The following is a 13,729-nucleotide window of genomic DNA, read 5'->3' as shown; positions in this document are numbered from 1 at the left end:
CCTTACATTTATCATTGTTAAACCTCATCTGCCACCTTTCAGCCCAAGTTTCCAACTTATCCAGATCCATCTGTAGCAGAATACTATCTTCTCTTGTATTAACTGCTTTATATAGTTTTGTATCATCTGCAAATATCGATATTTTACTGTGTAAACCTTCTACCAGATCATTAATGAATATGTTGAAGAGAACAGGTCCCAATACTGACCCCTGCGGTACCCCACTGGTCACAGCGACCCAGTTAGAGACTATACCATTTATAACCACCCTCTGCTTTCTATCACTTAGCCAGTTACTAACCCATTTACACACATTTTCCCCCAGACCAAGCATTCTCATTTTGTGTACCAACCTCTTGTGCGGCACGGTATCAAACGCTTTGGAAAAATCGAGATATACCACGTCCAATGACTCACCGTGGTCCAGCCTATAGCTTACCTCTTCATAAAAACTGATTAGATTGGTTTGACAGGAGCGATTTCTCATAAACCCATGCTGATATGGAGTTAAACAGTTATTCTCATTGAGATAATCCAGAATAACATCCCTCAGAAACCCTTCAAATATTTTACCAACAATAGAGGTTAGACTTACTGGCCTATAATTTCCAGATTCACTTTTAGAGCCCTTTTTGAATATTGGCACCACATTTGCTATGCGCCAGTCCTGCGGAACAGACCCTGTCGCTATAGAGTCCCTAAAAATAAGAAATAATGGTTTATCTATTACATTACTTTTTATCTATTTTAATCTTATTTAGCCGGTTTCGCACCTCTTCTTGGGTTAGATTGGTGACCCTTAATATAGGGTTTTCATTGTTTCTTGGGATTTCACCTAGCATTTCATTTTCCACCGTGAATACCGTGGAGAAGAAGGTGTTTAATATGTTAGCTTTTTCCTCGTCATCTACAACCATTCTTTCCTCACTATTTTTTAAGGGGCCTACATTTTCAGTTTTTATTCTTTTACTATTGATATAGTATGGCTACTAACCTGCCATGGGGCAGCGCTGCTCTGAGAATATAGAACAGCGGCTGTAACTGCGCCCCTGACTGACAATCGCTCTGGATTGTGGCCGGCTGTCAGCCAGGTTTGGGGGTGCGGTTACAGCCGCTGTTCTGTATACTCAGAGTGATGAGTGAACCCGCGCCGGTGTCACTCCATGATTGAAAACAAATGCTGCCGTGGGGATGGGGGATTAAGTTTATTTTCTCCCAGCAGCGTTCAGCTATGTGCAGGCACCGGGCAGATTCATAGCCCTGTTAACCTGCAGTTTAAGCCCGTGTCTGCAGATTAATAGTGTTTTTACTGGTGACAGGTTCCCTTTAAATGGGTGATCATTTCAGAATTTCTATGAAAAAAGTGTTTATCTATTTTGATTACCATGTAGCAAAAATTATATGTTGTTGAAATGTGTTACTCTGAACACTAATGAAAGTCTGTGAGGTATTTTCTCAGAATGAATAATTTCTCATTATGTGACTTTAACTTCATGGAATTTCAATTTCCCTAAATAGGAACAATTATAAAAGTATATCTAGTATAAATGAACTATTATGTAGTATTGAAACGTCTTTAAGATCTTCCTAGCATAAATACCATGCTTAAGTCTTGTACTTCAATGTTGTTTTCCCCAACAATTACTGAATTATTTTTAAGATGCACATAACTACTACCAAGAATAAGAATTCAACATTACTACCAAGAATAAAAATGTCAAATAAATTATTCCAGCTCATCCATTCTGTCCACAGTTTGGCGTGGGATTTAATAATCCAGACTATATTTGCCATTTTTTTGTAAATTTAACAGAGCAGAACTTGGAATGTAACAACTTTATTGTAGACTTGGGCAAAAACAAGAGTTAAAGGGGTTCTTCCCTTTCAAAAAAAGCCCTTTCATCGGGCTCAGTTTGTTAGAAACCAACGCTAAATTATCTTTACTCATCCTCACCGGATTCAGGTCTGAGTCTCTGCCACTGTTCTCAGCCTTTGATATTAGCCGCAGCACTGACCATTGGTGCACAAGGGCCTAAGAGGTAAGGGGGCCACTTCTACCTCCAAAGCAGACAGAATTGTGCATTATGATGAGCTATTGGACTGCAAAGGGCCCATATTCTGTTATATATATTTTTCTATCTGTATCCACTACTGGGGTTGACGTCACATTGACATTAAGTCATTGAGGTCTAATCGGGGAGTTCCTTTTGCAAAGGCAAAGCTGCTGAGTTCACTGATAGGCTACTGGCGTATCGTCAGATCTAAAGCCAATAAAACTGGAGCAGCAGTGGAGACTAAGGGTACCGTCACACAGTGCCATTTCGATCGCTACGACGGTACGATTCGTGACGTTCCAGCGATATCCATACGATATCGCTGTGTCTGACACGAAGCAGCGATCAGGGATCCTGCTGCGAATCGTACGTCGTAGCAGATCGTTTGGAACTTTCTTTCGTCGCTGGATCTCCCGCTGGCATCGCTAGATCGGTGTGTGTGATACCGATCTAGCGATGCGTTCGCTTGTAACCAGGGTAAACATCGGGTTACTAAGCGCAGGACCGCGCTTAGTAACCCGATGTTTACCCTGGTTACGAGCGGAATTGTAAAAAAAAACAAACAGCACATACTTACATTCCGGTGTCCGTCAGGTCCCTTGCCGTCTGCTTCCCGCACTCAGTGACTGCCGGCCGTAAAGTGAAAGCAGAGCACAGCGGTGACGTCACCGCTGTGCTGTTCTTACACTTTACGGCCGGCAGTCAGTGAGTGCGGGAAGCAGACGGCAAGGGACAGACACCGGAATGTAAGTATGTGCTGTTTGTTTTTTTTACGCTGGTAACAAGGGTAAACATCGGGTTACTAAGCGCGGTCCTGCGCTTAGTAACCCGATGTTTACCCTGGTTACCCGGGGACTTCGGCATCGTTGGTCGCTGGAGAGCTGTCTGTGTGACAGCTCTCCAGCGACCACACTACGACTTACCTACGATCACGGCCAGGTCGTATCGCTGGTCGTGATCGTAGGTAAATCGTATAGTGTGATGGTACCCTAAGCGCTACACCCAACGAAGGCAAGTAAAGCCCTTTTATATATATATATATTTATATATATATATACTGTATATAGCAAACTGCGCCCAGGAAGTGACATTTATTCAGCGGATATTCATTGGTCGCGGCCTCTGTCTGTCATGGAAATCCAAGTCGCTGATTGGTCGCGGCAAAACAGCCACGACCAATCAGCGAGTGGCACAGTCCGGCGGCAAAATGGCAGCTCCTTCCTCCCCACAGTCAGTGCCTGCTCCATAATTCCCTCCAGTGAGCGCTCACACAGGGTTAATGGCAACGCTAATGGACCGCGTTATGCCGCGGTGTTACGCACTCCGTTAATGCTGCTATTAACCCTGTGTGACCAACTTTTTACTATTGATGCTGCCTATGCAGCATCAATAGTAAAAATATCTAATGTTAAAAATAATAAAAAAAATAAAAAATCGTTATATACTCACCATCCTTGGCCCCGCGGATCCACAACAGGCCTTTCCCGCTCCTCGCGATGCTCCGGTGACCGCTCCATGCATTGCCATCTCGCGAGATGATGACGTAGTGGTCTCGCGAGACCGCTACGTCATCATCTCGCGAGACCGCAATGCACTCTTGAGACCGGAGCGTGCGAGGAGTGTCGGTAACCGCTTCGCCATGATCCAGGGCCAACGGAAGGTGAGTATATAACTATTATATAACTATTTTTTATTTTAATTCTTTTTTTTAACAGGGATATGATGCCCACATTGCTATATACTGCGTGGGCTGTGCAATATACTATATGGGCTGTGCAATATACTACCTGGGCTGTGCAATATACTATGTGGGCTGTGCAATATACTACGTGGGCTGTGCAATATAATACGTGGGCTGTGCAATATACTACGTGGGCTGTTATATACTAGGTGGCTGTGCTATATACTACATGGCCGGCCGCAAACAATCAGCGACCGGCGCAGTCCGGTCGCGGATTGGCGCGGGATTTGAACCACGCTTCGCTAATTGGTCGTGGCCGGCCGAATCCTGTGTATTCAATGTATTATTCTAAAATCTTCATAAATAAACTACATACATATTCTAGAATACCCGATGCATTAGAATTGGGCTACCATCTAGTTCTCTATATCAATCCTGAAATACTATAGGTAAATTACCCATTATCCATGCACTGAATAACTACACTATAAACTATGCTTCACCATGTGCGTTCTACTTTGTTAAACTTACATTTGTGAATCCTTGAGTTTGACTTTTAAGTAGTGACTGGACACTGGATATATAGCAAGGAATGATGTTGAAAACTAGGAACCAAATATCATTATGGATTTTTGGGGGCTATATCCACTTTGAATGAATACGGTCATATTTCCATCCACATAATGTCATTAAGAATGACCAGTGATGTATATAATGGTCATACATTTACAGGTGACATCAGACGTAGCAAAGCAAGTGGCTACAGACGTGTGCAAGAGAGCAATGTTGAGTTCTGATTTTGAATCTCACTTTAATTCTGAAGAGGTAAGAGTAATTTCTTAATTAGACAGCATTGCTTTTCACAAATACAGTAAGTGACTTTCCTTACCAGTGTGTTAAAGGGAATCTGGCAGCAGGTTTTTGCTATGTAATCTGAAGACAGCAGGAGATAGACGCTGAAACACGGAATTCAGAGATGTGTCACTTGTCAAAGTGCTGCTGTTTACTAACTGTGAAGGATTTATCACTAGCTTAGTAACCCGATGTTTACCCTGGTTACCAGCGTAATCATTAAAAAAAAAAAAACACTACATACTCACCTTCAGCTGTCTGTCCTCCGGCGCTCTGCTTTCCTCTGCACTGTCAGCGCCGGTCAGCCGGAAAGCAGAGCGGTGACTTCACCGCTCTGCTTTCCGGCTGGCCGGCGCTGACACAGGATGCAGGAGGAGTGCAGAGAAGCAGAGCGCCGGGGACAGACAGCTGAAGGTACGTATGTAGTGTTTGTTTTTTTAAGATTTACGCTGGTAACCAGGGTAAACATCGGGTTACTAAGCGCAGCCCTGCGCTTAGTAACCCGATGTTTACCCTGGTTACCAGTGAAGACATCGCTGGATCGGCGTCACACACGCTGATCCAGCGATGTCAGCGGGAGATCCAGCGACAAAATAAAGTTCTGGACTTTCCTCAGCGACCAACGATCTCCCAGCAGGGGCCTGATCGTTGGTCGCTGTCACACATAACGATTTCCTTAACGATATCGTTGCTATGTCACAAAAAGCAACAGTATCGTTAACGATATCGTTATGTGTGACGGTACCTTAAGTGATACATCATTGGATTCAGCTTCTCTTTCCCTATATCATGCTGCTATCAGATAAGGTAGCAAAAACCTGCTGACAGATTTCCTTTAAAAAAATCTTCTTTCTTTTCTTTTTTGAAATATCGCCCTTTCTCTACTATAGATGAGCCTAGTGTTTTAATCCAAGTTGTTGTGATCCCCAACTCTTCTCTGTGGCTGTCTTTTTGATGACCACACCCAGTTGGTTTAGGGCTAGGGTCACATGAGCATATATTCTCTCATCCCAGAGAATCATACCGATTATGCTAATCACATTCTAATCAGTCTCTGATCAGTGTGAGATCACAGTAGTGTGATCTGATTTTCTTCATCTTCTCCATTCTGTAAGTCTGTTAAAATCGGACTGCACTCAGATGTCATCCGCAAGCAGTCCAATGTTTTCCACAGACCCATTGACTTGCATAGTCGAGTGTGATCCGATAATTGGATCCAACTCAGGCATGTTGCAATTTTTTCCTCAGACAGATTTTGTCCGAGGAATAGATCGGACATGTGCACAGCCCTATAGACTGACACTGGTTTGAGTGTGATCCAATGTTTTGTTGCATGAGACCCTAGAACACGTTCAGTATTTGATCAGTATTTGACCTCAGTATTTGTAAGCCAAAATCAGGAGTGGAACAATTAGAGGAAAGTTATAATAAAAACACGTCACCACTTCTGTATTTTGTCACCCACTCCTGGTTTTGGCTTACAGATACTGATGTAAAATACTGATCAAATACTGAATGCGTGAACATGGGCTAAAAGACATATATCCGTGATGAGAAGGATATATCTCAGTAAGAGAAAGGCGCAGGAATAAAAAATGACAGCAGATTCAGAAGAACAGCGGCATTTACACTAGCTAAAATTATTTTTGGCGAGTGACAGGTCCTCTTTGAAGTATAATAATTTTAAAGGTTGTATTTTATTTCCCTTTGATGCACATTTGAATACAATTTTATGCTTGGCAATATTTAAAAAGTGTTCTGGGACACTATGGCTTTACAGCAATGGCATTAACCCCTTTCTGACCTCGGACGGGATAGTACGTCCGAGGTCAGATCCCCTGCTTTGATGCAGGGCTCCGCGGTGATCCCGCATCAAAGTCGGGACATGTCAGCTGTTTTGAACAGCTGACATGTGCCCGTAATAGGCGCGGGCAGAATCGCGATCTGCCCGCACCTATTAACTAGTTAAATGCCGCTGTCAAACGCAGACAGCAGCATTTAACCACCGCTTCCGGCCGGACGGCCGGAAATGACGTCATCGCCGACCCCCGTCACATGATCGGGGGTCGGCGATGCGTCAGGATGGTAACCATAGAGGTCCTAGAGACCTCTATGGTTACTGATCACCGGTGGCTGTGAGCGCCACCCTGTGGTCGGCGCTCACAGCACACCTGCAATTTTGCTACATAGCAGCGGACAGCAGATCGCTGCTATGTAGCAGAGCCGATCGTGCTGTGCCTGCTTCTAGCCTCCCATGGAGGCTAATTGAAGCATGGCAAAAGTAAAAAAAAAAGTTAAAAAAATGTGAAAAAAATAAAAAAAATATAAAAGTTTAAATCACCCCCCTTTTGCCCCAATCAAAATAAATCAATAAAAAAAAATCAAATCTACACATATTTGGTATCGCCGCGCTCAGAATCGCCCGATCTATCAATTAAAAAAAGGCATTAACCTGATTGCTAAACGGCGTAGCGAGAAAAAAATTCGAAACGCCAGAATTACGTTTTTTAGGTCACCGTGACATTGAATTAAAATGCAATAATGGGCGATCAAAAGAATGTATCTGCACCAAAATGCTATCATTAAAAACATCATCTCGGCACGCAAAACATAAGCCCTCAACCGACCCCAGATCACGAAAAATGGAGACGCTACGAGTATCGGAAAATGGCACAATTTTTTATTTATTTATTTTTTTAGCAAAGTTTGGATTTTTTTTTCACCACTTAGGTAAAACATAACCTAGTCATGTTAGGTGTCTATGAACTCGTACTGACCAGGAGAATCATAATGTCAGGTTAGTTTTAGCATTTAGTGAACCTAGCAAAAAAGCCAAACAAAAAACAAATGTGGGATTGCACTTTTTTTGCAATTTCCCCGCACTTGGAATTTTTTTCCTGTTTTCTAGTACATGACATGCTAAAACCAATGATGTCGTTCAAAAGTACAACTCGTCCTGCAAAAAATAAGCCCTCACATGGCCAAATTGACGGAAAAATAAAAAAGTTATGGCTCTGGGAAGGAGGGGAGTGAAAAACGAACACGGAAAAACCAAAAATCCCAAGGTCATGAAGGGGTTAATTACTTTTTTTCCGATTGTTGCCTGAATATAGTGCTTACCATAAAGGCCTTACAGTCAGGACAGTATACAGGGAGTGTATTGCTTGTAGCAGTACAATACTCATGGTCTAAAGTTCATACCAGACCTTAAAAGAGTTGTATGGTAATGAAGTACATAACAAAAGTATGACTGTAGGGGGAATTCTTACTAAGCAAAGTCTCCCCGAGTCTCAGTTGCAATAGTATCTGTCAACCTTGCACCCATGAATATTGATAGTATATAATGTATAACTGTATGCAGTGGCATAAATAGAGTCTGTTGGGCCCCGATGCAAAATTTGAATCTTGGCCCCCACCTGTATATTGGTCAGATGTATAGACCTTATAGCATTCTAGATCCTATAAAGACATGCGTGTTCATCCCGCATGAAATAATGTCCCACGTCCTGGCGCCTTCCTGTAATAATCTTCCCCAGCCTAGCCTCTTCCTGTAATAACCTTCCCCATCCTGGGCCTCTTCCAATAATAACGTCCCCATCATGGCCCTTTCCAGTAATAAGGCCCCCATTCTGGGCCCTTTAAGTAATAACACTCCCCATTCTGGGACCCATCCTATAACAATGTGCCCCATCCTGGTATAATGTCCTTGATCCTCATCCCCTTACTGGAATAATGTCCCCCATCGTTGACCCCTTTCATTTTTCGCCAGCACATTTTAAAAAGAAACAAATAATTATTCTTATTTGTTGTTTCACCCTCTGCGATTTCAATCTCTGTGCCCCTGACTGTACGAGACTGTTATAGTGAATGTTCTTACTATGAGGTTTCCCAAATTTCCATTCATTTGACTTGAGGTTTCTAGTTCCACTGACAATGGACTATAAGTATTGGTGAGGGTTCCTGAATCCACTGAATCCACAAATCAAGAACCTCAAGCATTTTAAAACCTGGGGTTACATTTTCTCATCCAAGAATTAGTAACTATGTACTCTATCTTATTTAATGAGAATCTTTAGACTTATTTTGGCTTATCTATTTCCCTAAGAAAAGCACTTTCTCTATAGACTTCATGGTCACAGCTGTGAAGCATGCCATGTATGAACCTTCTTAGTCAACACCTTCCTAAGGCCGGTTTCACACGTCAGTGGCTCCGGTACGTGAGGTGACAGTTTTCTCACGTGTCGGAGCCACTGTCACACGTAGACACATAAATATCAATGCATCTGTTCAGATGTCATTGATTTTTTGCGCACCGTGTCTCCGTGTGCCAAACACGGAGACATGTCAGTGTTCGTGGGAGCATACGGATTACACGGACCCATTAAAGTCAATGGGTCCGTGTAAAGCACGTACCGCACATGGACGTTGTCCGTGTGCAGTCCGTGTGCCGTGCAGGAGACAGCGCTACATTAAGCGCTGTCCCCCCACTGGTGCTGAAGCCGCGATTCATATCTTCCCTGCAGCAGCGTTTGCTGTAGAGAAGATATGAATAAGTGTGTTTAAAATAAATATCTATGTGCCCCCTGCCCTCCCACCCCCTGTGTGCCCTCCCCCCCCCCTGTTCTGAAAATACTCATCCGGCTCGCTCCCTCGCCGTGCTGCTTCCTCTCCTGGCTGCATCTTCTCCTGTATGCGGTCACGTGGGGCCGCTCATTTACAGTAATGAATATGCGGCTCCACCTCCCATAGGGGTGGAGCCGCATATTCATGACTGTAATCGGCGGCCCCACGTGACCGCATACAGGAGAAGATGCGGCCAGAACAGGAAGAAGCGACAGCCAACGAGGGAGCCGGGTGAGTATTTTCAGAACAGCAAACGCTGCTGCAGGGAAGATATGAATCGCGGTTTCAGCACCAGATGCTGGTACGTGTGGTACCCAGCACGGTGCGTGTGGTACCCAGTGGGCACATGGGCGGCACACCTGTGTCACACTGATGTGCCACAAAAACGTAGGGGCACACGGACACGGATAATTCCGGGACTGATTTTTTCCGGTACCGGAATTATCTGGACTTGTGAGACTGCCCTAACACAGCATGTACTAGAATTTCCTGTGTTGAGTGTGGCTTTATGGACAGGCTCATGAGCTTACTTAGCTCCAATTGCTGCTGTTTAACCATGGAAATATCACAGCCTCTGACAGTGAAAAAGCTCCATTACGTTGCACAATCTCTACTGCAAAGAGTGATCAAAAAGTCATATAGACCCCAAAATTGTATCAATGAAAACGGCAAAAAAGTAGTTTTTTCGTACAAAGCTCAATTTTATTTATCCACTAACATTAAAAAAATCTATACAAATTCGGTATCGCCGTAATCATAGTGATCTGAGAAATCATATTTCCATGTTATTTTTCCCACTCAATAAATGCCGTAAAAAAAATAAATTGGCAGAATTATCTTTTGACCGTTTCACCCCAGCTAGAATTAGTTTTCCTCTGTTAAGTTCATCATATGGTAAAATGAATAGTATCATTGAAAACTACAGCGCAAAAAATATATATAATGTATGTTTTCTAAAAAAAATTTTGAGTGAAACTGGAGTCCACAACAAAATTTGCATGAAGGTAAAGATGGACATATTAAAATTAGCGTTATTAAATGTCCATACTTTATGAACTACTGTATTAATAGATGACGAGAGGAAGGACCGTTCTTCTAAATGTATAATATTAAGACACGCTATTAAGAAAATTTGGGTCTGTGTCCCAGTGACAAGAGGAGCTAGCTGATAGTGCCAACTTCCATGCTCTATAATTAAATCTGTGAATTAAAAAGACAGCGAATGTTACCAGTTCATTGCTATCCTGTGGTTTCTGTCTCCGTATAAATTACTCACTTATTTTCTAAATGGAACAAAAAGTCTCCGTTCTTAAAATAAAAATCAGCTGAGATTTCACCCCGCTGTTTTGTATCTAAAAAACAATAATTAAAATGTACAATTTCAACATCCCTATTGTGAATTCATCGGCTCCACTACGGTAATTGTTGCCCTGTAAATACATTTTATTATATATAGAACAAATGGTTTGGGGCGGATGGTTGTACTTATTTTTTTTTTTCTTTCCTTGTTTTATTTGGAACTAAAACGTTTCTGTCGTTTTAATAAAAATGTTCACCTGATGAATGGCTCTGTGGATTACTTTTGGACCTGCTGTTATTTTGACTGCTGTTGTACCTCATTTGTCTTTGGTGCTAATGTCTTATTGCTTTGTGATTGGGAACCAGTGATACATTTTTACTTATTTATAGATTTATTTTTTCTTTTAGGTTCAAGAATACTTCAAGAGCACAAATCCTTTAAATTTCTAAACATGCATTTGTATGAGGCTTGGTTTTTTTTCACAGTTTTCATGGCCGAATGATGTCACATGAACAAGAAACTCCTTAAAGGGCCTCAAGGCACCAAATTTATTAGGAAGTGTGCATCTCAATATATTGGACACAGCATTCTTCAGTGACATATGAATAATCAATCTGCACCTGTAGATCAGATGGTAAACCTGGCCTGTCCATAGGTCTAATCACCAGATCTAAAAGCATCATAAGGCCTTTTGAATATAAATACTTAGCTTTGCCAATGTGTGTAGCCTCCATGTAATACCATGTTATGCCATGTGTTATTTCTGGTCTTCAATGCTTTTCTCCCACTAGAAATGTGCTATTAGTCCCATATTCAGGACCCATGTAATACAGAATTAATGCTGACTATAGCCAAGTCCCTGAAGTCTTAGGTCAAGTTTATATGGTGATTATTTTATTTTGTAAAAAGACCAGAAATTGTGTAATCCTAGATGGGGTAAGGTGCCCAATAATGAACTTAAATATACCCTATATAGAATCCCAATGCAAAATATGTGCCAGGACTGGCGTAAAGAACAGTAATATGTTAATGAAGTTTAAAAACCTTTTTAACGTACAAAAAGATAAAATGAGCATAGATAAAAGGAATCCAACATACAAACAAACAGACAAATTGGTCAGTGAGTGACCCTGGGAATCCCAAAGTTAAGAGGCTCCAATAGTAGACATTAAGTAGTATATTATATAGATAATGTACCGTATATATTACATAGATCAGGGGTGGGCAATTAATTTTCCCAAGGGGCCACATGAGAGACTATGACTGTTGTTGAGGGCTGAACCAATAGGTTTCAATGAATAAAGCTTAATATTAGTATATACAGTACATAGAATTATTAATATAATAATTAATATTAATTATCACTCAATATTGAGCATATGAGCCCCACACAGCCTTCCCATGTACAGTACATGAGGCCCAACACAGCCGCCCCATGTCCTGCATATGAGGCCCACACAGCCTCCCCATGTCCTGCATATGAGGCCCACACAGCCTCCCCATGTCCTGCATATAAGGCCCACACAGCCTCCCCATGTCCTACATATGAGGCCCACACAGCCTCCCCATGTCCTGCATATGAGGCCCACACAGCCTCCCCATGTCCTACATATGAGGCCCACACAGCCTCCCCATGTCCTGCATATGAGGCCCACACAGCCTCCCCATGTCCTGCATATGAGGCCCACACAGCCTCCCCATGTCCTACATATGAGGCCCACACAGCCTCCCCATGTCCTGCATATGAGGCCCACACAGCCTCCCCATGTCCTGCATATAAGGCCCACACAGCCTTCCCATGTCCTGCATATGAATGAGCCCCACACAGCCTCCCCATGCACAGTACATGAGGCCCACACAGCTGCCCCATGTCCTGCATATAAGGCCCACACAGCCTCCCCATGTCCTGCATATGAGGCCCACACAGCCTCCCCATGTACAGTACGTGAGGCCCACACAGCCGCCCCATGTCCTGCATATGAGGCCCACACAGCCTCCCCATGTCCTGCATATGAGGCCCACACAGCCTCCCCATGTCCTGCATATAAGGCCCACACAGCCTCCCCATGTCCTACATATGAGGCCCACACAGCCTCCCCATGTCCTGCATATGAGGCCCGCACAGCCTCCCCATGTCCTGCATATAAGGCCCACACAGCCTCCCCATGTCCTACATATGAGGCCCACACAGCCTCCCCATGTCCTGCATATGAGGCCCACACAACCTCCCCATATCCTGCATATGAGGCCCACACAGCCTCCCCATGTCCTGCATATGAGGCCCACACAGCCTCCCCATGTCCTGCATATAAGGCCCACACAGCCTCCCCATGTCCTGCATATGAGGCCCACACAACCTCCCCATATCCTGCATATGAGGCCCACACAGCCTCCCCATGTCCTGCATATGAGGCCCACACAGCCTCCCCATGTCCTGCATATGAGGCCCACACAGCCTCCCCATGTCCTGCATATGAGGCCCACACAACCTCCCCATATCCTGCATATGAGGCCCACACAGCCTCCCCATGTCCTGCATATGAGGCCCACACAGCCGCCCCATGTCCTGCATATAAGGCCCACACAGCCTCCCCATGTCCTGCATATAAGGCCCACACAGCCTCCCCATGTCCTGCATATGAGGCCCACACAGCCTCCCCATGTCCTGCATATAAGCATACCTCCCAACTGTCCCGGATCCAGCGGGACTGTCCTGATTTTGACAGTCAGCCCCGCGATCCCGGGCGGGACATTAATTGTCCCGCACTGGTTGGGAGGTATGTGATATCACCCGGTCAGCTGAGAGCTCCGAGTCCCTGCACCCGGCCCGCACAGCAGCAAACCACATGATGATTGCTCTGTGCACAGGACCTGTGATGAGGTCACAGGATGGGAGGAGTCAGGGGGTCACATGATCGGGAGGAGGACCTCCGTGTACAGGACTCTGCTGGTTGCCATGGCACTGGAGGAAGGTAAGGCAGCGTATGTGTGAGGTCAGGAGGTGTTCACAGTGTGGATGTAGCAGAGCCGTGTGTGTACGAGGTGTACGGAGCCGTGTGCATGAGGTGTACAGAGCGCAGCCGCGGGTGTACGAGGTGTACGGAGCACAGCTGCGTGTGTACGAGGTGTACTCTTAACCCTGTTCACACAGGTAATATACAGATGATCAGGTTTTTAAATACATCAGATAGGGATTGCATACATTAGTTAGGACTGCTC

The 13,729-nt window shown here is 44.0% G+C and overlaps 1 protein-coding gene across 1 annotated transcript in view; it reads left to right on the top strand.

Annotated features, from left to right (window-relative positions):
- LOC138658308 (uncharacterized) overlaps positions 1–11,781 on the top strand; it is a 192,294-nt gene extending 180,513 nt beyond the window's left edge. The window contains exons 10-11 of the mRNA XM_069745784.1: positions 4,468–4,560; positions 10,918–11,781. Coding sequence (XP_069601885.1) covers positions 4,468–4,560; positions 10,918–10,959 — 135 coding nt within the window. The 3' untranslated portion in view covers positions 10,960–11,781. The remainder of the gene's footprint in view (positions 1–4,467; positions 4,561–10,917) is intronic.
- The last annotated feature ends 1,948 nt before the right edge of the window (positions 11,782–13,729 follow it).

Source organism: Ranitomeya imitator, chromosome 1 (assembly GCF_032444005.1).
Source record: "Ranitomeya imitator isolate aRanImi1 chromosome 1, aRanImi1.pri, whole genome shotgun sequence".
Classification (NCBI taxonomy): Eukaryota; Metazoa; Chordata; class Amphibia; order Anura; family Dendrobatidae; genus Ranitomeya; species Ranitomeya imitator.
This window is presented reverse-complemented; position numbering and strand designations above follow the sequence as displayed.